A 25,382-nucleotide genomic window follows, 5' to 3' on the forward strand; every position below is an offset into this window, starting at 1 on the left:
GGCAAATCCACTGTGTCTTTTTATTTATCAGACATTTTCTCATTTAGCTCATGATTTCATATGAAGCTTTTAGGTGAAGTCACTCGTATGACCTATTTATTCTGAGGTAATTGTGAAAAAAAATGAAAACAAATGGATTAAATTACATATTTTAGTGGATGTTCCATGACTGACCGTATGTGGTCTGATGCTCTGTTGCAGCCATTTTGTACAATGCATTTTTCATGAAAAATGTCACTGGTGTTACGGTCTCTTATGTGTAACACCAAAGAGGACTGATAGCATCACTGACTCCTATGGATAGATACAAAAGTGGACGTTTCTGTAGAATGACCCATGGGTTCTGGAGAATCTCTGTGACCGCAATCTATGTATGTCAGCGGTGGAGTGGCATGCCCTGAAACCAATAACACATCTGAGACATAGAAACAGGGAGAAAACAATGATTATGTTGTCATTTTGTTAATTCAATTCAATGAAAATAATTTTCACATTGGGGCCTATTCATTTTTTGTCCTGCATTCTGGTTACTCCACATAGTAGCAAAGAGTATTATGGCAACACTAGCACAAGGGTGTCCATTCTTATCCACAGAGGGCTGGTGTGCCTGCAGGTTTTCTCTCCAAAAAAGCAGGAAGCCACCAGATGAAATGTATGAAGACTAAGACCAGCTTAGTAAACAACAATTAAACCCACCATTGAGCTTCTTGCTGTACAATGCTGGGCAATCCTCACCCTCAGATGCTACTGCTGCCACTGCATATTCATAGACTAATCAAATTAACTACTGCTCCATCTGTTTTTCCTGCTTTGTGCTATAATACTATAATACTTTATACTAACAATGTTTGCTATCCAGTGTCGATCCGAGGAGGATGGGTTCCCCTTCTGAGTCTTGGTTCCTGTCAAGGTTTCTTCCTCTTGCCCTTAGGGAGTTTTTCCTTGGCACTGTCACCTCTGGCTTGCTGATGGGGGCTTGGACCCAGATTTTCTCTATTCTTTTTCTTTCTGTAATACTGATTGTCCTGTATAGCTGCTTTGTGACAACACCTGTTGTAAAAGATGCTGAACAAATAAACTTTGCTTACAAGTCAGGAGTGCTTCAGCTCATTCGGAGTGAAAACCTACATCCACACTAGCCCTCTGAGGATAAGACTGGACACCCCTGCACTAGCATAAACCAAAACAGAGTTTAACACTACTGATTGCCAAATACAAGTAAAACACTAATTCAGGACGTTGGAAATAACTTGCCCAATCAGCTGACATTGTGACATTCTGACAACTGATTTGGAGAATGACGTACTTGATGTTACCTTCATTCGCATTCATACGCAAACACTCTCATCACAGGACAAATGGTCTAATCCAGTTGTCCGTTGAGCGGAATCTATTTTGCTGCTAAATGTATGGAGCATGTTTCAAAAGGCTGGTGAAATAACACCATGCCGTGCCTATTTGATGACACTGTCCAACAAACAAAACTGTAATAGATGTAATCCAGGCTCTGTTGGGGATTATATTCATGTTCTGGCAATGGCCACATACTGTCTTTTTGGAACCAGGTAGTACAAAAACTGTGTGACTTCATGTCCAGGTTTTTAGCAGGAGATGATTCTAACATAACATCTTAAATCACAGCAAAAGAAGGGTTCTAATTGTAGCTTTAACAGCTTCCAAAAAGTCTATTTTGAAAGTTTCTTTTGTGCCAGATATTCAGTAATCTTTATTTTGGCGTTGCTATTTTTTCAGATATTCTCATTTTGGAGTGGGCCACAGCCAGATTTAATATAGTGAAGGTTGCAAGAATTCAGAAAGGGCAAAATGCTCTTGTTTTTGTTAAGACTTTAATTATATCATTGAAAGAGATATTAAGGCTTTTTTTTTGAGGGAATAAGTCAAGACATCAGGAAAACAAAGAAACAGGACAAATCCAATGAAGGAAAAGAAAAGGCCTGAACAGTATCTGGTATTTGGTCACAGATATAAAAACACAAACAAATGAATGAATTAAAGGACCAATTTGGATTATAATGTTATCATTTTTCCTAACTCTTCCCCTTCTTTTCCCTTTTTCTCTTCCCCCCTCCCACACACCCTTCCACTCCCTCTCTACCCTCCCTCCATTAGGTTTTCCCTTTCACCTTACCCTTACCCCTAGTGGCACCCACCTAATAACCCAAATCCCCAAAGTAAATTTTACATTACTAAACAAACAGCCCAATTAACCCAATAAATGAATATAAGAATATATGATTAGAGAATTGGGATAAAGAGGATAAAAAATCTAAATAAAAATACATAAATAAATAAATACAAAAAAAAAAATTAGCCAGGTTATAAAATCTCCAAGGGTCAACCAACCCATTATTGGACATGAAATCTAATACTGCTTGAGAAGTCAAAGAACGTGACAAAGTGCGAGTGCCTGATCTGTCTAAGAGTGGGTCAGTTGTGCAGTTGAGGTCTCCGCCCATAATTAAAAGATGAGTGTTTAAAGAATTAATAGAGCTAAATAACTTTTGCATAAAATTTGGATCATCAAAGTTAGGAGCATAAATGTTTACCAACAAAACAGGGGTATTACATAAGGTGCCGCGAACAATCAGGCATCTGCCGTTCCCATCTGTAATCGTTTTATCCGGGATAAATTGGATCCCTCTCCTAATCAACACTGCTACACCTCTAGTCTTGGAGTTGAATGTTGAATGAAAAACATCTGTGACCCAGTGGCATTTTAGCTTAGCATGGCCACTGTTTCTGAGATGTGTTTCTTGAAAGAAAATTACATCTGAATTTAAACGTTTTAAGTGGGTTAGTACCCTAGACCGTTTGACCGGATTGTTTAACCCCTTCACATTCCAGCTCAGAAATCTCATACTAGTCCTATCTTGATTAGAGTTAGACATAGTGCTTATTTACAGAGTAAAGTTGTAATGTGAAAGTAAAGAGATGTACCAGATGACTGAAGGGAAAGGGGGAGGGGAAAGGGAAAAAAAAAAAAAATAAATAAAATAGGAAACCTACCCAAACTTAAACCCGCCCGACTATAACCCCAACACTGCCCTCTAAACCCAACGTAAGGGCTAGTGTAGTAGCTCAAGTCTGAGCTGATTATGAACAGGCCGTACCCCTGATAGCACAGCATGAGAGCCAGAAAGAGCCCCTGCAGAGCAGATGAACTGTAACAGCGACTATAAAAGTGCATGTGAAACCACTTCCACCTCCAGATGATTGTGCCTCTGCACACCAATACGTGTAAATGTGCCCCCACATATGCTACTGTATGGAGAAATACATATAAAGTCAAACAATGTAAAGGAAATACCTTAGAATAAAGGGTGAACTTAAAACATACCTTTGACTATAATAAAAATAACAAAGGTCATAGGATACCTAACAAATGTGAACCACCATTACCAGGATATACCCAGCTGGCCATCAACGTCAAAAGACGTTGATATCTAGTTGAATGTTGGTCATGATGTCGGATGACCAAAATCCAACATATAGACAACATCTAATTCCAACGTCAGACTGATGTAGAATAATGACGTTAGCTGACGTTGATATTTTGTTGGTTTTAAGTTGTGATGTAACATAACCAAAATCCAACGTCTGCCAAACGTCAAATGCAAACGTCAGATTGACGTAGAATAATGGCATACAATTTTGAGGTATGATGACCAAAACCCAACGTCTATTTACGTCATAAACTTAACGTCAGATTGACGTAATATCCTAACATCGTTAGATGTTGATATTTTGTTGGTTTTAAGGTGTGTATAATCAGGGAAAACCGCAAACCTCATGCCGGATATAGTAATCCACTGCCGTTGCCTGGCTCTCTTTAAAATCTCAGCACAGTCAGAGTAATAGTGCAGCCTGGCCACGATGGGACGCGGGATGTCGCCTCTTTTTGGAGCTAGAGAGCGATGAGCGCGGTCAACTTCAGGAGCTTTGTCCAAGTCAAAGGCCTGTCGCAGCAACTCTGACACTGCAGAGTTGGTGAGCAAGAACATCTCCCCCTCTGGGACTCTGACGATCCTGATGTTCTGGAGGCGAGACCTGGACACCAGGTCATCACATTTAGCATCCAGGGCACTCACTTCTTTCATTAAAAGCTCCACTTTAGCCTGCAGTGCTAACACATCCCATGGTCAACCAGTGCTCCATATCTGACACTGGATTTCAGAGTCGAGACCTCAGTTTTCAGAGCAGTGAAATTGCGTATAATTTCAACCTTCATGTCGTGTAGCTCGGACTTTATCACTGCCCTCAGCTCTTCGGCCACAGCCTGCGCGATCTCGGATTTCAGCGTGGAGGTGTCCAGCGTCTCAACCGGAGTGAGGTACTCAGCCACAGGGTGAGTAACGGCTCTCGACGGCGAGGCTGTGTGTTGGAGAGCTGGCCGTATAAGCAGCTGAGAGGGACCGGGATCTTTGGTAGCTTTAGCGGCTTTTGGAGGCATAATGACCACCACCAAACAAGTCCGCAAAGTTCACAAAGAAATTAAGTACCATGACAAACCAACCAAGAAGTGCAAATGAGCCTCAAAACATCTCCGCTCCGCAGAGAGCTCCAAAAACACGTCTACACCATGCTGTGTCACACCGGACGTCCTCAATATTAAGGCTTTTTTAAAATATCTCTTTCATATCAAATTTCATTTCTGCTGTATCTTCCTGGATGTAAGAATGATGTGGACACTACCGTAACCCTCTATTGCACCATGTTGCCTCATGTTGCCCATTTTCCTCACTTTACAATAACATCCATATTTAAAGACAATGATAGGGTTAACAACAAAGGGAACAGTTTAAGTAATTTAACAAAAAGCAAATTCCTGGTCATACTATCTCTTAGTGGGTACTTTTAAACCTCTTTTTCAACATTCAGCCTTTTTTTTTTGTTGTTATGAGAATTTGCAAAAATATGTTTGTTGCCTAGAAGCAAAATTATGGAATGGCTTTAGCTATCACAAGCCAGATCTCACCACTTCAGCGGACACGGCTCTATATCGCTTCTTCTCATTGTCGCACAATTTGTCAAGGCAGCATACCCAAAAATGACCCCTGCATACTTATTTTTAAAAAATGATGTTTAATAATCAGGTCCATTTCATGGAAGAAAAGTGAATCGAATATTTTTTTAATTGCTCTTGTAACATGTGCAGTAGAGGGTTACTGTTGGTGTTTGTGTTACGTTTTGTGTTACGTTTGTGTTTCCATGTATTTCAGAAATTCTCAATGTGACTTTGTGGATGTCAAAAATCAATAAACATTCATTTACTCATTCATTCATTCATTAAAAAAAGTGGGATGAAGAGCCTCACGGCCCATGCCTTTGCTTTGCTGATCGGGCAAGTTGGGGAAAGAGCTCATGTTGAACCTTGTAATATTCTAACATCACGGTACCACAACAGTATAGCCTGAAATGTTGTGTTTTTGCTGGCCAGTTAAAAATGCATTTTAAATGCATTCATTTCAAACACTAAGCTATTTGGTAAAGTATTTAAAGAAAATGAATTGGTTCTCCATGATGGGAGCTGATCAACATCTAACTATCAAAAGCAACACTGAGCTTGTGAATGCTAAGTGTGTGTTCTGTAACTCCAGAGGCTGTTGACAATTAAGGTAATGCACTCTCCAGATATTTTACAATGTCATGGTTAGCTCCAACCCAGACTTCTTCCTACTCTTAAGTTGAGAAGTGAGATAATACTGTAAACCATCATTTATGGGACATCCTGCTTTTTAAAACTAGATTAAGCAGCTGTGCAGTGGTTCTTCAAAGTCTGGTAATCCTACACGCATCCCTGGAATTTATCCCATTGCATTTGAATCTGGTAGATTGATATTGACCAACAAGCATTATAAGCGGTTTAAACATTTGCTATGCCTCTGCCCATTCTGCTCACAGCAGAGATTAGGATAGGGTGGAGGTGGAGTCTTTCCCATGGACTAAAGAATGTATAGAAGAGACGGTTATTATGGGTCTTGCTCTAAAATGTGATTGGCTGAGCTACATTTGAACTCATGTTGTAAAATAATTGATATGCACATATACAACTGCACAGTTGAATTCTGAATAAATATGATTATTTGCCAACTATAGCCTACTGTTAATGGATTAAGAGACCCTTATTAGTCCCACAACAGGGAAATTTCACCTCTGCATTTATCCCATCTGTGAAGTGAAACATCACATACACACTAGGGGCCAGTGAGCACGCTTGCCCGGAGCGGTAGCCCAATCTGCAGCGCCCGGGGAGCAGTCGGGGGTTAGGTGTCTTGCTCAAGGACACCTCAGTTATGTGCTGTCGGCTCTGGGGATTGAACCAGCAACCTTCCGGTCACGAGGCCGGTTCCCGAACTTCCAGCCCATGACTGCCCCCTCATTACACTGCTTGTTGGAGCGATTACTTTTATACAGTCACGTGCAAAAATTTGGGTACCCCTGGCCAAATATTTTGTTGATTTTTGAAGCGAAATAAAGTAAACTTAAGAAAGTAAAAAAAAGTTAATAAGCTGAAAACGTAAGGATAATAAAGATATTTATATCTATATTAGTTAATGCATACTTACTTTGTTTGAATTGAACTTAAAAAAGCAGATGAAGTAGTAACGGCTTTGATACAGTGAGGAAAATAAGTATTTGAACACCCTGCGACTTTGCAAGTTCTCCCACTTAGAAATCATGGAGGGGTCTGAAATTTTCATCTTAGGTGCATGTCCACTGTGAGAGACATAATCTAAAAAAAAAAAAAACTCCAGAAATCACAATGTATGATTTTTTAAATAATTTATTTGTGTGTTACTGCTGCAAATAAGTATTTGAACACCTGTCAATCAGCAAAAATTCTGGCCCTCAAAGACTTGTTAGTCCGCCTCTAAAAAGTCCACCTCCACTCCACTTATTATTCTAAATTAGAAGCACCTGTTTGAGGTCGTTAGCTGCATAAAGACACCTGTCCACCCCACACCATCAGTAAGACTCCAACTACTAATATGGCTAAGACCAAAGAGCTGTCCACAGACACCAGAGACAAAATTGTAGACCTCCACAAGGCTGGAAAGGGCTACGGGGCAATTGCCAAGCAGCTTGGTGAAAAAAGATCAACTGTTGGAGCAATTATTAGAAAATGGAAGAAGCTAAACATGACTGTCAATCTCCCTCGGACTGGGGCTCCATGTAAGATCTCACCTCGTGGCGTATCAATGATCATAAGAAAGGTGAGGAATCAGTCCAGAACTACACGGGAGCAGTTGGTCAATGACCTGAAGAGAGCTGGCACCACTGTTTCCTAGGTTACTGTGCGTAATACAGCCCAGAAACCTGGCTGATCTGGAGAAGATTTGTGTGGAGGATTGGGCCAAAATCCCTGCTGCAGTGTGTGCAAACCTGGTGAAAAACTGCAGGAAAAGTTTGACCTCTGAAATTGCAAACAAAGGCTACTATACCAAATATTAACATTGATTTTCACAGGTGTTCAAATACTTATTTTGCAGCAGTAACACATCAAAAATCATACATTGTGATTTCCGGATTTTTTTTTAGATTATGTCTCTCACAGTGGACATGCACCTAAGATGAAAATTTCAGGCCCCTCCATGATTTCTAAGTGGGAGAACTTGCAAAGTCGCAGGGTGTTCAAATACTTATTTTCGTCACTGTACCTTTAAGTTGTGAAGTTCCAGAACTTAATTAGCTCAACGGGGCTTAATGTACTTGTCAGGTCTGGTTAAACAGTTCAAGAATTGTTATTAGGAATTATTTGATGATGAAAGATCCAGAGTGTAGTAAAACCTCTTTAAATTTCAATTGCTTCTTTTCTTTTGCACTGGAGCTTTGAGGCTAAATGAGGGATGAAGGCTTCCAACCACACTAATTAGCACTGTGCAAACTGCATGACTAAATAATCAGAGCTGGGTTTCCCAAAAATACCATAGCACACAGAGGTTTTTTAAATGGTAGAGAGACCATCACAGTGAAGACTATGGACAAGATACATACAGATAAGATAACATAGCTAGCAGGCTTACATCTACAGCTTAGCTAATATTAGCACTGGATTAATATATAAATGAATAACTTACATAAGTAGTTAGCTACGTTGGCTACATAATTCAGGAAAATTACAAATTTCCCCATAAACAAAACAAACCAAACAATTACCTGTCCAACAGAAAAATAGCAACCTTGGCGTCGCTTTCCAGGCCTTTCAGCTCCCACAGGTTTCCACACCATTGGAAACTCACACTGATGTTCACTCTAGTTGACCTCTTATTTTAACCAAAATCTTTCTGTTCAAAGCCTTTTTGACTTCTGTCTTTTCTTTTCTTTCTTTCTTTTCTTTTGTCGTTGGTACCGGTGTAACTTTCATTTCCATTCATGTGAACCTACCTCACTAACAGGGGCAGTTTGTGAGGTAGGTCTGTAGACAAGCAGGTAGGCCATCAAGTCATTTCAGTCGGTCTGAATAAAATGATTGGACAGGGTCAGTTTTACAGTCCTGTGGTCTCCGTAGATAATATTTATTTTTCTTTATACTGTCAAAGCATTTAATTTATTTTTATAATAAATCATGTACTCCAGCTTTAAGATGATTCTTTTGGGAAACTGGGCCCTGGTTAGTCACATTAGCATTGTAGCCCCAATACAAACCCAAGAAGCAAACTTCAGATACCAAACATGTATTTTAAGTTTAGGAGACCACATCACAGCAGCATTATAAGACTTGGATGTTTATCATACAATGCAGAATTTAATTAAGCCACATTTTGTATGTCACATAAGCCATTTGTGCAGAAAGACTTCGGAAAAAAAGAGAAAAAAATGAAAGAATTTTCTATCTATGAGTCACTTTGAGTTTTCCCTTGCTTTCTGCTCCTAAACATGAGCATTGCGTGTAGCCCAGCACGTTTCTTGCGTGCATGCACATTTCTGTGCATATGTGCATGTATGTTAATTATGCCAGCAGAGAGTGAATGGAGAACGCTTTCTCTGACTGACGAGGCTTAAATATAGCTCTGCTCTATTCCCTGGGCCTCCACCGACCACAGTGAATGAACATGCAACACTCACGCCACACACTGTACACAGATGGCTTCTTCCTATGCGTGCGCAAACATTCACACACACAAACAGCCAGCAATGTTGGCAAATATCAATGAAGCATTGTAGCCATTTCTTTAGATGACTTCACCATGGCTTGCTTATGGACAGTGCTTGTGGGAGTGGAAGGGATGACTGCTCTTCATGCTGGGCTGGAAAAACAGGGGGTTGCCCCAATTCCACACAGGGAGAGGGAAAAGGGAGGGGGAAGGGGCAGTGGAGAGCAGCTAACGCTGATAATGTGCTTTGTCACGTGGGGCTGACCATCTGAGAGAGCCGGGAGTGTGAGATGGTGGACAGAGAACCCAGGACAAACTGCATGAGCAAAATTCTTCAATTATGTCCTTAAGAATGCCTTGTGGCTAATTTGGTAGGTTAGTTGTAACTCTGATTGTGGTCTGCTGCAGCTTCAATCCTGCAGGCTGATGAAGAGCAAGCAAAACAGACCAGAATGACCATGAAAAAGATAAGAAAATCATGCCGACGCTTCGCATGCAGACTCCAGAAAATGATATGAGGAGATTAGCTAGATTGGTGGATCTCTCATTTAGAACATTACAAGCATGAGATTTTACAAAAACTAAAATATGGATACCAAATTGGATTTGATTTATGGTTGTTTCATTCCACCATAAATGGTTCAGCAGTTACATTCAAACATCTCATGCATAGAACAAAAACGGAAACACAAGCTGGTGAATAACGAGTGGACATCATGTCACAGAAAAGTCTGTAGATCCAGTTTACATTAATAAAGGCATTCTTAATCAGGAAACACCTTAAAGATTCATTGGGAAATATTGGATGAGCAGCTATTGAGCAGCTCAGCAGTGCTATAATCAGCCACAGGAGCTGCTGAACTGTGAAATCTAATGCTGTCTCCCAAGCCACACACTTCTATACTTCACCTACTACACTAATAAGTGCACTTCTGTTGGTACTGCATGGTATTTAGTGGCACTAAACACAGTAGCAAATCTCAACAAGCTTTCACTGCAGCAACAAAACAAATACATACAAGTCAATATAATTGACTCAAATATATTGGTTAATATGTTTTCAAAATTGAGCTTTAAAGTGAGTATTTGCTGGATTAGTTATGGCTTTGTTATCTCATAAGATATGCCACTGTGCTGCCAACTTAACTTGAAGTTGCCTATCAAAAATGGTGGCAATGCGAGTGCATGGCATCATTCGAACACAATTGTGAACTGTGACGATAGTGCTATGTGCTCTGGGTGTCACGCTATGTAGTATATTAAAAATGCAGTAATGAATCAATATGCTATGCTTAAAGACTACTACAGTTTATTTTAACCAAAATAATTTACTTTTCAGTGGCTGAAATTGCACTGCATCCCTACTTTCTACATCCAACTGGATGCAATTACCATAACCCCCTTCAAAGAAGCAAAGAGGTCATTTAGATTGGAATCATTTCTGAAATGCGTGGTCGGTCAAAAGCTGATCGCTACTTGAAAGGTGACTGGGTTCATCTAGTGTAAGCAGCTATAGCAAGGCTAAAAGCAGCGTTAATTACGCACAATGCACTCAAAACATAACTTTCCTCTATGTAGATTTTTCATGCATGCCCCTTTGTGTAATTTGCAGATGACCGTGATACACCACTTTGTGAATGTGAATGTGTGAGTGGGGGAAGCTTTATTAAGTTGACGAGCCATCTGTTGAAGCATTTAGTCATGCTAATTTGAAACTGATGTATAAATATTTCTGTGCTGAAGAAGAGAAGCTCGCCTTAGAGCCACTTATAAGAACCAAACAGAAAGCAACCTCAAAATAATGGCAAGGCAAAGAAGATTTGGTCCTCAAGACATACCCAGAGATGGGAAACTACAAATACACTCAGAAAATAATTTGTTGTATTTACTTAATTCAATTATGCCACACATTTCTATTCAATCAAATAGAGTAGAGTCAGTATACAAACACTTTATAACATCAACATGAAAAACTTCAGTGCAATTTATTTCAGTTTCATTGGAATGGCATTCTTTTTCGCTTAACATAAACATTTTTCAATCACTGAAATGCTTTCATTAATTTTTCTCCATTTTGCATAAAAATGTACTTAAGGATAACACAAATTAATGCTGACATATTTTCATTTTGTAAGTCCAACAACTCTGCTTTTTGAGTGTACTAAAGATCAACAAATGTCTGAATTTCAAATGGCGCTCTATAAGAATTCCTAAAGAGACCATAAGGAACGTCATGTAAAGTTTGCTTTACTTCTCTCCATGCCTTGCCCGAACAACATTATATATTACAGTACACTGCGACACTTGACCCTAAGCCAGGGATCAAGGCCACTGTGACAAAATCTCATTGGGCAAATCAACTTACGTCCATGTGAATGGATGCATCATTGGTCGAAACATCAACCTTGGATCAGTGCTGAAGTCAAAAGTATTGACAAGTTACAGTGCCAAACTTTGCCTGCAGAGACACTCAAGGAAGCATTTGCACAGAAGAACCAGGAGGAGGATGATTCACATGATTCCAGGCATGTACCATTTTTCCTGGAATCTCAGAACTGTGCTAATAGGCTTAGCTACTTTAGCTATGCAAAGACCTGACCCAACTATTTCCACCTGCTTTGGCCACACAGGGCAGAGGTGAGGCTATAGGGATCCTTTCACCTTAAACGCTGTCTCCTCTTATCCCTTTGCACCCTCTGAAATGGGTCATCCTTTGCTCAGGAGGTGTTCCCTAATCCTCTTTGATAGCTTAATGACAAAAATTGACCCCTATCCCTGGTTCATGGTTTAAGGTAAGGGCTTTTCTTTGAAGGCCTCCCACTTAACCACCTTGATGTTCTCATGACTGGAATCAAGACGTGAGGACAGATGGATCAAGAACGATTGAATGCTTGAAGTATATTTGGCAGGACATGTGAACTATGCCCTGGAGCTGAATCCATCAGTGTTCAGAAAGACGCATTAAGAGGACCAGCCCAGAATGGATCTTTGTGCTTTTATTCAACAGAATTTGACAGATGTCCTTGTTTTTATTGTTGAGATGAGGAGTCTAACAATAACAGTTTTGAGATTCTGTATTGAGTCTTCTATCTCTGACATTCTTTAAGCATCAATGAGATACAGTCATATTCAAACATTTGGCACCAAGTAACATGTTTTGCTGATTTGTTGGACTAAAAACAAGTTAACACACCTTTTACAGAGAACAGACTTAACTATGGCATTTTCCTGTAATTGTTAGTCCACAATTTCTATTAGTTTGCTGAGTTTAATATTGAAAAGAAAGCATTAAAATATTAAATGTGCTATGACTTTTGCACAAATCACATTATATGTATTTCTTCCCAATGTTTTAAATTCAGCAAATAAACAATAATAATAGTAATAACAGTCACAATAAAACAAAAATTAATGATGACAAAATCAACAAAACATGTAATATGACCAGACATATTAAAAATTTTGCATATAGCTGTATGCAACTGTATTGCATTCAGCAAATATTGATAATCCTCACACTATTAGAGGTGGTGATATGGCAAAAATCTTATATTGTGATACTTCAAGAAATTATCACGATACACAACATGATACATATGACGCAATATTTTTTTCTGACATCTGATCAGTTGGAACTGAAAAGAAACTATAATTTTAAAAATACTATCAAAAACTGCAAACCCAATGATTATGGTTTTTATCCAATATTTGGCATAATGGCAATATTTATACAGTATTTGGCATTTTGCACCAAATCCAGTGAAACGAGACTAATTTTGTTCTCTTTATAATGAAACATGCAGCTGCTGAGTGTTCTAGAGAAAAGCATATTGTACTGTATTATAACATAATTTATCATGAGAACGGGATATATTGTTATATCACCCTGCCTTCATGGAAATTCTTGGATGTTTAGTGATTCTTTGGCTTTTTAGCCCCTTAATCTTATCAAATCTAACATCTCACTAGCAATACATTCAGAGATGTTGATAATGTCCTGTTAACTCTGCTGAATCATAGCCAGCCTGGACTTGTGGAATGGGAGCTACCACGGTTCCTATCACTGCATAAAAGAAGCTCCATGCTGCCTTTATTGTTGGATGCACTGAGATATTTTAGAAATGCTTTCAAAATGTAATTCTAAGTTGTAGGTGAGTAAAATTGATTTGTTTAATCAGAAAAACAAAAAAGTGAATAAAGTGTAAAGTAAATTCCAATTCATGTATTTTCTTTCTTTTGTGTCACAAATTAAAAGTTGTGTTTTATGGCTCTGATAGATCGTGTTATTATTTACATCGAAAAAAATAAATGCTACAACAGCATTGCTTTTTGACATTGATCTTAAAGGGTTAAACCACGAGACCATATTAGCCCATCATTCAATGACACATCTACATTATTTATCTATTAATTACATAGCAGCTATACACTTTCTATTTAGAAGCATGATTTCTATAGTTCTATTTCATGCTAAAATGGTTCTTTGCATGGTGAAATTGTTCTTAAGATTGATGGAGAATGTGGTGTATATAGAACCTTGTAACAATAGTAGATATGTAGCTAGAGCAGAATCCTTTTTGGTGCTATATAGAACCATACACAATACATTCTCCATCAGTCTGAAGAACCAGTTCAACATGCAAAGAACCATTTAAGCACAAAACGGTTCTATATAGAACTCATGGTTCTAAAAAGAACCACTGCCTATACTAAAGAACCCTTGAAGAACCATCTTCGTAAGCGTGTACCTATTAATATATAGTGGTTACTGAATAATAACTTGTAGATTAGTAACAGAATAAGTTTAAGGGGTTTAACTGAAAGGTTGTCCAAATGTTGCCTGGCATGCCGTTTGTCCACTGCAGGAACAGAAGGACGGATGTCAGCCTGAAGAGGCAGCAGCTGGGCAGGATAATGCTGAGCAAAAGATTAAACAGGCTCTGAAAGGCTTTGTTCAAGTTGTACAAGTCATTTGATTGCATGCCCATTCCACTCCACTTAAAGAGAGACTGCAAAGCACAACAACACAGTAGGACACTGTGTCAAATATCACTATACACCTTCCTGCATGCAGAATTTGAACATTTCATAGATGCAGAATCAAAAATCTAAACCTAAAGGAAAATAGACACGAAACTGCCACGATGCATGACTTTATCCGACAATCTGACGTACATATGATAGGACAACAAACTAATCTCAAAGAAACCACATGCGCAGTGCTAAATATGCAGCATGGTTAAGTAGTTGATCCACAGCACTGAGCTGCTAAATCTCTGTTTTCATAACCCCCATACCCCACAATCCCCTGGTGATGTAATCCAGGGCTGTGGGAGTGAGTATGTATTGTTTACAAACAACAAATTAAAGTTCACTTAAGACCTTTTAAGCAAAAGGCCAAATTATACATATGTATAATTTCAGTTCCACAAAGGGCAGTAAATGTATCGTAAAAGTGTTTGTGGATGCCAGATATTTTGCTGTATTATGATATTAATCTCATGCCTGTTTAAACCTAAACATGCAGTTGTATGCAACAGTTTAAATGCCCCAGGTCAAATGACATGTTTTGCTGATTTGTGGAAATAAGTTAACGTAAAATATGGCAATTGTCTGCATATTTTAATGCACAGTTTCTATTTATTTGAGTTTAACATATGGCAAAAAATAAAAACAGGCCTCGTTTTATGGTTTTTTTTTTCCTATGTGTATTTTTCCAAATAAACACTAATTGTGAATTAAAATATACAGATATTCATTTCATTTTTTTTATAGCTCATGTTTATTTAGTAGTATCTTTATGTCCACTGTATGGAAAATTATGGAATCCAGATTGCTTTATCTGGATATACTGTATACAGCTAAGAAAGCTGTCCCATTGGTTAGCACCTCAGATGCTGGACTTAACTACTAATGTATAATGACTTACAGTGGATCCAACCTATCACATTTTGATTTACAACAGATGGGACCAGAGTTGAGCAATATGGCAAAAATATTGTGATATTTCAAGTTGTCATGATACATGATGAGTCACAATATTTAATTTTTCTGACATCTAGTAAGTTGGAAGAGTCAAAGTAGTTCCACATTTTGAAAAATCACTATCAGAAACTACGAATACAACGATTGTATTAAAAAATGTCACACTTTGAGCTGCACTAAATCCAGTAAAACAATCAAACATGAAGTACCAATGGTATCCATGACATACTCAAAGAGACTATTTATATTGTGACATACTGTGACATGATAATGATAATTCATGTCGTATTACCCAGCCCTTGGGCATCCAGTTTCACTGTGAAACTACTACAAGGTGAATTACATGCTAATATGTCGATCACAGGCTTCAAGTAAAACATGGGATGACTTTTAGAAGCTTCAAATGTGTGTGTTTAATCTAGAACTGTCAAAAATGTTCATGTGAATCACTGTTAGCTCAGCACTATCAAACTACTAGGATACTATAGTAGTTAGTATTATCTTTGAGGTGGGTTTTTTCCTCATGTTTTGACATTTATAGCTCAAAATAATGAGCAAGCTCTAATAGTCACACTACACCACTATATTTATTTACCTGAAATGAATTTGAATCAGGTAAATAGAGCATTTTAATAAACGCATCATAGTTTGGTGTGGTTGGTTAGTGTAGTGGTTAACACCTCTGCCTTCTATGCTGTAGACTGGGGTTCAATCCCCATCTGGGTAAACACCCTACACTACACCAATAAGAGTCCTTGGGCAAGACTCCTAACACCACCTTCCCCTACCTGTGTAAAATGATCAAACTGTAAGTTGCTCTGGATAAGAGCGTCAGCCAAATGCCATAAATGTAAATGTAGTTTATATAAAATAAGATGACCATATGTCAGACTTTACGTTGAAATATAAGGGGGCGGGGGATACGTATACTAGACAACAGCATTATAAAAACTAAATGCACTGAAACACTTTAAAAAGATAGTTAGTAAAGGCAATGGTTCTCTATAGAACCACAAGCTCAAGGTTCTTTGCATGGTGAAATGGTTTTTCAGATGAAAAAAAGTGTTGTATATGGTTCTGTGTAGAATCTTTTTGCAAAACGGTTCTATGTAGCACCAAAAATGGTTGTTATGTCAAGCTTGTAACAACAGCAGAACCCTTATTGGTATTGTATAGAACCATTCTCAAAAAGGTTTTGTATATAACAATATTCTCCATCAGTCTAAAGAACCATTTACCCATGCTATATAACTATTTGGATTCCATTTCCTTTACTAAAGAACCCTTAAAGTACCATCTTTTTAAGTGTACAGACATTGTTTGGCAACATTCACCATTACCACAAAGCATGTGCACTTAAGAATTCCTTTAAACACTCAGAAAAGGACCCATCTACGGCTATCCTAGCCCTCCGAGCCTTCCGAGCCCCTGCAACAGACGTTCTGAATCCTTCCAGTCTTAAACAAACACTGCCCACCCTCCGTTTCATGAATTCTTCAAGCTCTTGGGTTTCTCTCAATTATTCATGCTTTGAGAGCATCCTCAACCCGCATTGCAGCACTCTCCTTCAAATGGCCAGTGAAAATATCGACCACATCCCGCCACCCAATGTCCGCAACGTTTACAAGCCCTTTCCCTCTTCAGCCGCCGACTCAATACCCGATAAGGGGGCTTCGTCTTCTCCAGCTGAGTGAAAATCAGAGGTGACGTTGAGGGTCTTGAAATATTCACGCCTTTTCACAAAGAGCGGAGTCGTAGTGAGCAAGGCTGTCACTTTTGGTGGAAGTATCTCCACATCGCAGGCCCAATGTGTGGCCCGGGAGTTCTTTTGTTTTGACGTGAATCGAGTTGTTGGAGGGACAGAACAAGAGGGAACGTTTTTACAAGCCTCATTTACCCAAACTTAACCAGGGGGAGAGCATAGTTTGGTCTGAAGGATTTGTGTTCACTCAGTGTCAAGCTGCATTCATATTTCACCATTAATACTGTCATCATACAACATGCCTCTAATTTTGCAAATGTGCACGTTTTAATTAGTAGTTTTCATAACTAATTAGAACAGTACATATAATACAATGCAAAGTCCTCTCGTTTATTTCATTTCTGGTCAAAATTAAGATTTAAAAAAGCTGAAAATGTAACAAACAACTGTACAAACGCCTCAACAACTGAGTATAATATCTTTTTTCAGTAGTGTCCTCTCTTTACCTTTATTACAGCTTCCTTTCTTTTCAGGAGACTCACTTTCAGTTTCTTAAAGAGATCTGCAGCCACACCTCCAAAGCTCAGTCTTAGAAGTTGGTTTAGCATTAGCTTCTCACCATCTAAATAATTCCAATTACAAATTTAATCTAAAAAACCTTCCTTTACATCTCAGATGCCCAGTTTTGGTGAATAACTTGGCCATTTTGACTAGAAATTAAATAAATGAAAAAGGTGGTTAATTGTTAGCTACATTAGCCTCAAAGCTCCAGTGCAAAGTCCTGACAGATCATGGCTTGCGGTGTAGCTCTCTGAAAACAGTTCTTGGATAACACACCCACCTGGCAGACCAATAGCAAGTCTTACCGGAGAAGAAGTTCTTGGCACGCAGGTAGCTGACACTCAGGCGGAGGATGGAAAGCTTGTCTAGGCTGGAAGTGACCTCTTCGGGGAAGGGCAACAGACTAGCCAGCCGCTCCAGCTCCGAGTTGAGCCGATCCCTGTGACGCTTGGAAGGGTTGGATTTGGCCCCTTCAGGTGGAGGCTGCTTCACCCTGTCAAAAGTAGCATTAGGAAGTTGTTTCATTCACCTCAAATGGACTAGAAAGAGCCTTGCTCCATCCCTGAGTACTTTCTTACTGTACTTAATTTAAATATTTAAAATAATTGACTGTATTTCTGTAACTTGGTACTTTTTACTTTTGCTCACTGCATTAAAAAGAATCTGCACTGCACGCTGCATTTTCAAACAAGGTTTGTTACTCAGTGGGAGAATGCAACTGTAGGACAATTTAAGGTGGGATATAATTTTTTTTAAATAGCCTAAGAAGCTAATTTGAGCTTCATTTGAGTTTTTGCAGTAATGGAAAGATGTTGAATGGCAGTACTGAAAGTTGATTGTTTTGGAGACTGTTGTGTAAGGTTTTGGAAGCTTCCTTAAAAACAGAGGTTTTGAGTTTTCGGATGCTGTTTGTTACTAGACCCTTAGGGCCCAGGACCACCTGGCGCCCAAAAGCACCCCTGAATTATGAAATTTTAGTTGGCAATCAAAACTTATTTTTTGTTCGTTGTATGCAACTAATAAAGTACAAGCCTAAAGTGGCCAAACAAGCTGATTAGCCAAATTGATAAATAATATAGTTCACTATAAATGCGTAGTTACGCAGAATCAGGAGTAAAGGCATGCAATGCTACAATTTTTCTTGAGCATAAATGCTGAAAATGTGAGATTTAACTACAGATAAACACACATTATTTGTGTTGCCTTCTAAATGGGTTATAGCAAGTTATAAAATAAAACTGTGTACTGTTTTCAAGAGCCCCATGATATTTCTCAAGTAATGCATTTACTGTTTTCTTATATTTACAATTACATGCATATTTTACATCTTGCTTGTTGCAACATAATATGATTGTGAAATGACTGCATTTAGCTTAACTAATTGTGATCCACTAAAATAATTGAGATTGGGCCATAATGTAATAACTGCGACAAGCCTAATTGGCTGCTTCCGTATCTAAGAATGCAGGAGAATGAAGGAAAGAGACACATAAGTCGTGGAATCTAAAGAAAGACAAAGTGATGAGTCGCTGTATATTCTAGAAGGTGCAAATACGTTGGAAAAAAACATTTCCCATCCATGGCCTTTCTCACAGTAAATATTTGACCTGATTGGTTCAAAAAAACAATTATTGCCAAATGCACTACAAAAAATGTTTTTACAGATGATGCATGCATACCTAGCATAAACCATTGTTTATGGTAAATGTCATTGTTGTACATATGTAATTACACCTGCACTGTGTAAGATTTGGGGATTTGGAGACCTCTCTGGTGAAAAGCGTAACTGTATGCAGTCCCCTTCCCCAAGCAGATGAATCTGATCATTGAGAATTCAATGAGAACTTGATCAAAACATATAGAGAGACGTGTCTTTCAAGGATGTGAGTGAATTATCTACCATTGTCATCACATCTTCATCAGTGTAATGTTGATTTTAAAATGATTTGAGACCTAAACTTTGAGCCAGATATTCTGTTTTGAGGCTTTGCATGTAACGCTGATACATAAAGACGTACGACATGGTCTGAAAAACTCCTGATCTTATGCCTCTGACTTTTTCTGAATTTACTTTTTAAATTTCAGGGAGCAACTTGCAGCAGTGCACACTCACCAAAATTTTAAACCTGTTTTATTGGATACATTTACAAGTAAGAGCTACCAAGAAGGAATTGCTAGATCATTCAGGCATGGCTTCACATTAGATCTAAAACTCTGAGTTTAATAGGATTGAGGGTGTGATTTTGCATATTTAAAAGGTTTGTATTGTGACAAACTCAGAGAGATCATGGAACAAAGCTCATCAAAGAAGATTGCTACATACAGGCTTGCTGTTTCAAATACAAATGCCAAGCTGGGAGCTTTCTATCTCCAATAGCAAGAAACTCTTCTTATCTCCCAAGGTTGTCTTCTGCTTCAATGTACTGGTGCATGTGATATCCTGTGTCCCAAGATAGTTCCACAAACTTCCGTCCAAGTCTTTCTGAGCACCTCCCCCAGAGACAGGACCACATCCCTGACCCTGGGTCATCCTATGGAGTATGAATGCTAGAAAGAATAATGGATCTAGACCTACATTCTGAAAGGGCTGCATGAAGTGTGAGTTTGATAAATAATAAATACAATTCAAAAACATACGTAGTACTAAGACATAGGTAGTAAAGCGCACAAACACAGATACACTAGCTCTGACAACATGTTATCTATAAGTTCACTTTACAAAATGGATTGTTTCCAGAATTGGAAGGCTGAGTATTTTCAAAGGCTGGTAATTTACATAGATGCTACCGATATATTGATATACAAATATATTGATATTGATCTTGAAGTGCAAAAACCCTCATGTTAAGTACAACCCCAATTACAAAAAAGGGATTCTGTGTAAAATGTAAATACATGTAAATAAAAACAGAAAGCAATGATTTGCAAATCTCATAGATCCATATTTTGGGGATGCAGGCTTTTGAACTGTGTGCTGATAATAAGCTGGATGGTCCCTCTCCTCTTGAGTTTGCAGGACATTGCATCTGTAGTTTCCTAAAAGAATTTAAAATTTTCATTCATCTGACCACAGACCAGTTTTCTGTTTTTGCCTCATTACATTTTAAATGAACTTTGGCCCAGAGAAGATAGCAGCGTTTCTGGATCCTGTTTACATATGGCTTCTTCTTTGCATGATACAGCTTAGACTTGCATTTGTGGATTGCATTGCAAATTGTGTTCACAGACAGGGATTTCTGGAAGTGTTCCTGAGCCCATGCAGTGATTTCCAGTACAGAATCATGCCTGTTTTCAATGCAGTGCTGCCTGAGGGCCCAAAGATCACGAGCATCCAATATTGATCATTGATCGTCTGCCTTGTCCCTTATTATGTACTGTAGATAGTGGGATGTACAAAGTCTTGGCAATTCTGAGGCACATTTTTCTGAAATTGTTCCACAATTTTTAGACACAATTTTTCACAGATTGGTGAACCTCTGCCCATCTTTGTTTCTGAGAGACTCTCTAAAATGCTCCTTTTAAATTGAGTCATGTGAGTTACAAATGCCTCCTCCAGCTGTTTTTTAATAGTACCATTTACTTTTCCAGCCTTTTGTTGCCCCTGTCTTAACTTTCTTGAGATGTGTTGTTGCCATCAAGTTCTAAATGAGCTAATGTTTTTCTTGAAATAGTAAAATGTCTCACTTTCTGATATTTGTTCTACATTCTATTGTGAATAAAATACGGGTCCTGTAAAATAAGTCATATAAAATGTGTCCAAACTATATATATATACACACACACACTATACACACTATATTGCCAAAAGTATTCGCTTGTCTGCTTTCACACACATATGAATTTCAGTGAGATCCCATTCTTAATCCATAGGGTTTAATATGATGTTGGCCCACCCTTTGCAGCTATAACAGCTTCAACTCTTCTGGGAAGGCTTTCCCCAAAGTTTAGGAGTGCGTTTATGGGAATTTTTGACCATTCTTCAAGAAGCGCATTTCTCAGGTCAGACACTGATATTGGACGAGAAGGCCTGGCTCTCAGTCTCTGCTCTAATTCATCCCAAAGGTGTTCTATCAGGCTGAGGTCAGGACTCTGTGCAGACCAGTCAAGTTATTCCACACCAAACTCACTCATGCATGTCTTTATGGACCTTGCTTCGTGTACTGGTATGCAGTCATGTTGGAACTGGAAGGGGTTCCTTTCACTGGAACTAAGGGGCCGAGCCCAACTCCTGAAAAACAACCCCACACCATAATTCCCCTCCATCAAACTTTACACTTGGCACAATGCAGTCAGACAAGTATCATTGTCCTGGCAACCGCCAAAGGCAGACTCGTCCATTGGATTTCCAGACGGAGAAGCATGATTCATCACTCCAGAGAACACGTCACCACTGCTCTAGAGTCCAGTGGTGGCGCTTTACACCACTGCATTCGACACTTTGCATCACGCTTGGTGATGTAAGGCTTGGATGCAGCTGCTTGGCCATGGAAACCCATTCCATGAAGCTCTCTATGCTGTTCTTGAGCTAATCTGAAGGCCACATGAAGTTTGGAGGTCTGTAGCGATTGACTCTGCAGAAAGTTGGCAACCTCTGTGCTCTATGCACCTCAGCATCCTCTGTCATTTTATGTGGCCAACCACTTCGTGGCTGAGTTGCTGTCATTCCCAATCACTTCCACTTTTTTATAATACCATTGACAGTTGACTGTGGAATATTTAGTAGCAAGGAAATTTCCCGACTGGACTTGTTACACAGGTGGCATCGTATCATGGTACCACACTGGAATTCACTGAGCTCCAGAAAGTGACCCATTCTTTCATAAATGTTTGTAGAAGCAGTCTGCAGGCCTAGGTGCTTGGTTTTATACACCTGTGGCCATGGAAGTGATTGGAACACCTGAATTCAATGATTTGGATGGGTGGGTGAACACTTTTGGCAACATAGTGTATATATAAAGAGAACTAATGAAAAATAACAGTTGTTTACCTGATTTTAACCCCTTACATGGCATGGGCCCACCTGCAGGCCCAAACTTTTATTACACACTTCTACTGAATAAAACCGTATCTGTATCAGGCCACTAAATTTTCACATCAGTCGAGCCCTAATAAATACCTGAAGCACTGTTTTTATTTAACTGAAGACTAGATAAACTAAAGGTCAAACTAAAATATGAAATATAAAATTATATTAGCCAATATTATCAGTCATCAGACATTTTTAGCCTGCTAAAATTGTATCAGTAGCTGCCACTAAATGTCCACATTGCTCGAGTCCTAATAACCACCTGAAACACTTCAATTTCAACTGAAGACAAGACACTGCTTCTCCTCAGACCCTGTCCAGTTAGTCACTGTTCATTGTTCTGATCACTCAGTATCTGTCATTGCCACACCTGCACATAACATCAGCTCCAGAATTAGATTTGAAATGACCTTCTCGGCAATTCACTAAAAACTTGGCTGACAGCAAGCGTGCTAAATATAAAAACCAACATTAAGTGCAACACAATCAAAACCACTATGGTAGTAATTTCCACATTTACATTACAATATCTTTCTGCTGTGTCGTTCCTCAGATTTTCCAGTGAACTAAATGTACCTGCTCATCTCTTCTGAAATCAAAGGTTTTGATATGGAGCTTGCTGCAGTAACAGCCTCTACTCTTCTGGGAAGGTTCAGATGTTGGAACATTGCGGTGAGGATTTGACTGCATTCCGCCGCAATTTAGCATTAGTGAGGTCAGGTACTGATGTTGGATGATCAGTTCTGGATCACTCCACCCAAAGGTACTGGATGGAGCTCCATCACTCCAAAGCATGCAGTTCCACTTCTCCACAGCCCAGTGTTGGGGGCTTCATACCTTCCTAGCCCACTCTTGACGTTATGTCCTTAAGCTCATAGGTGGTTGGCATTTTATTTATGGAGAATATACAAATATAGATGGAAGGGATACTTTTGGACATACAGTGTATATTCCCTCTGAAGCCTGGTTGTCCAGTTTTATTTCTGTGAAATATACAATGCATTCTTTCCTATCAGTTTCAAGGGTTCCTTAGTAAAGGCAATGGTTCTTTATATTGCATGCTTAGGTCTTTGGTAAAATGGTTCTTCAGATAGAATCTTTTGGAAATTGTTCCATATAGTACTAAAAATGGTTCTTCTGCTGTTTCAGTGTCAAGCTTGGCACAGGAGCAGAACCCTTTTTGGTGCTTTTTCAAAAAGGTTCTATGTAGAACCACATACAACACAATACAATTACAATCAACTTGAAGAACGATCTCGCGCAAAAAACAAAACACGCAACTAATTATTTGAGTCTGTATAATTTTATACACAACTGTTGTCTTTACTAAAGAACCCTTAAAGAACCATTATTTTTAAGAGTGTGGTGTTAAAATCGCATAACGTACGATGAGAGCTTAAACGAGAAAGCCTAAGCAGCCATTGATGACACTACATCTCCACAGCTACTTTTGACCCCTATTTCTTTTCCCACCGATATTAATAGAAGCCCCGCCCGTTGTGCGCTACGATTGGTCGCTTATCGTTCGTGTCTCTTGATTTGGATTGGCTGTTAGCCCTCTCCTCTTTCTATACGGCCAAACGCCTGTCACTAAGAACGACTGACCAATCACAGCGCAGGAAGTGACTTGACGGAAAATAGGTGGTAAAAACAACAGCGAGACTTTACTTACGATCGCTGCACCGGTTTCCTCCGTTTACGACCAGCGTACATCCTTAGGTTTTCTGTATAAAGTACAGAATAAAAGGACCTCTCAAAATGAGAGTCCGGCAGAAAAATCCGCTTTTATGCTCGTTTATAAATCCAAGTGCCGTGAAGCTGAAATAAAAAGTCGCTGTGAGTCAAACGGCGCATCACACTCAGTTAAAAGCTGCTCAGGAAAATCTAAAAAATATATATTTTTAAAAAAGAATAGATAATGGCGTCATTCTTATCGTTTTGGTCCTCCAGACTCGCGCACCACTTCAGACCCGTGACCGCGCAGAGCTCGAGCGCAGGTTAGCGCGAGAGCGCGCGCGCACGAAAAGTGTGTGTGTGTGTGTGTGTGTGTGTGTGTGTGAGTATGTGTGTCTCATAGAGACACACACAGAGAGAGAGAGAGAGGGGGGGGCTGATGGGCGTCTGATTGGATAAAGAAAGAAACAACACACAAACAAATAAACAAACAGTCTCCTGGATACTAGACACGTCAAAGTGCTCCAGACTCCCTCTGATTGGACGACTCAGCAGCTGACGTAATCGCCCGAGGTTTTCCGAAAAGCCCCGCCCTCCTGTACTCTGATTGGCTCGTAGCTCAACTTTACTGTTCTTTACTGTAGGCTCCGGTGTTCCAGAAGAAGAGACATATATCATTCTGTATTTAAACTACAAAAATCGTCAGAAAAAACAGAACTGAATTCTGATGGCCCAATCATCGAGGCTGTAGCTCTGTTTGTCCAATCAGAGGGAGGCTGTGGCTCTGTTGGTCCACTTAAAGGGAGGCTGTAGCTCTGTTGGCCCAATCAGTGTCAGGCTGTGTTTCTGTTGGTCTAATCAGAAGGAGCCTACTATGCCCAGTCAGAGGGAGGCAGTATGTGGGTCAGGGGGGTTTGGCCTGTAAATAATATAGCAGGAAAAGAGAAGAGCAATTAGCGAGCTACATTTTTCCCTGATTAATTGTTTATGAAACATAAAATAAAGTTAAGCATCTGAAATACAGCCAGTCAAAATAGTTTAAACTTGTCATATAAAAATGTTTCCACATTACGTTCTGCTTTATAATGTTTATAATATTTTTATGTTTTTAATACAGTTAATATTTATTTTGTACTGCATCGGCAGTATGTAAGGATGTAAATAAATATTTTTCCATTTCATGCAAGTATTCAGACACAGCTTTGGTAGCTCATTTACATGGGGACGGTCAGAGAATCAAAGAATGGTGTGAATAATTCTGGAAGATACTGTATAGGGCAGCTCTTGCTTTCAGATACACTGATGATAACACTCAGAT

General features: G+C 39.1%; 1 protein-coding gene across 1 annotated transcript in view; it reads right to left on the reverse strand.

Annotated features, from left to right (window-relative positions):
* The window catches only part of LOC108425965 (aryl hydrocarbon receptor-like), a 55,357-nt gene extending 30,985 nt beyond the window's left edge, over positions 1-24,372 (reverse strand). The window contains exons 1-2 of the mRNA XM_017695072.2: positions 24,063-24,372; positions 17,670-17,857 (exon numbers count right to left, since the gene is read on the reverse strand). Of these exons, the coding sequence (XP_017550561.1) occupies positions 17,670-17,857; positions 24,063-24,103 (229 nt within the window). The 5' untranslated portion in view covers positions 24,104-24,372. The remainder of the gene's footprint in view (positions 1-17,669; positions 17,858-24,062) is intronic.
* Positions 24,373-25,382: the final 1,010 nt, after the last annotated feature.

This window comes from Pygocentrus nattereri, chromosome 6, assembly GCF_015220715.1.
Source record: "Pygocentrus nattereri isolate fPygNat1 chromosome 6, fPygNat1.pri, whole genome shotgun sequence".
Lineage (NCBI taxonomy): Eukaryota > Metazoa > Chordata > Actinopteri > Characiformes > Serrasalmidae > Pygocentrus > Pygocentrus nattereri.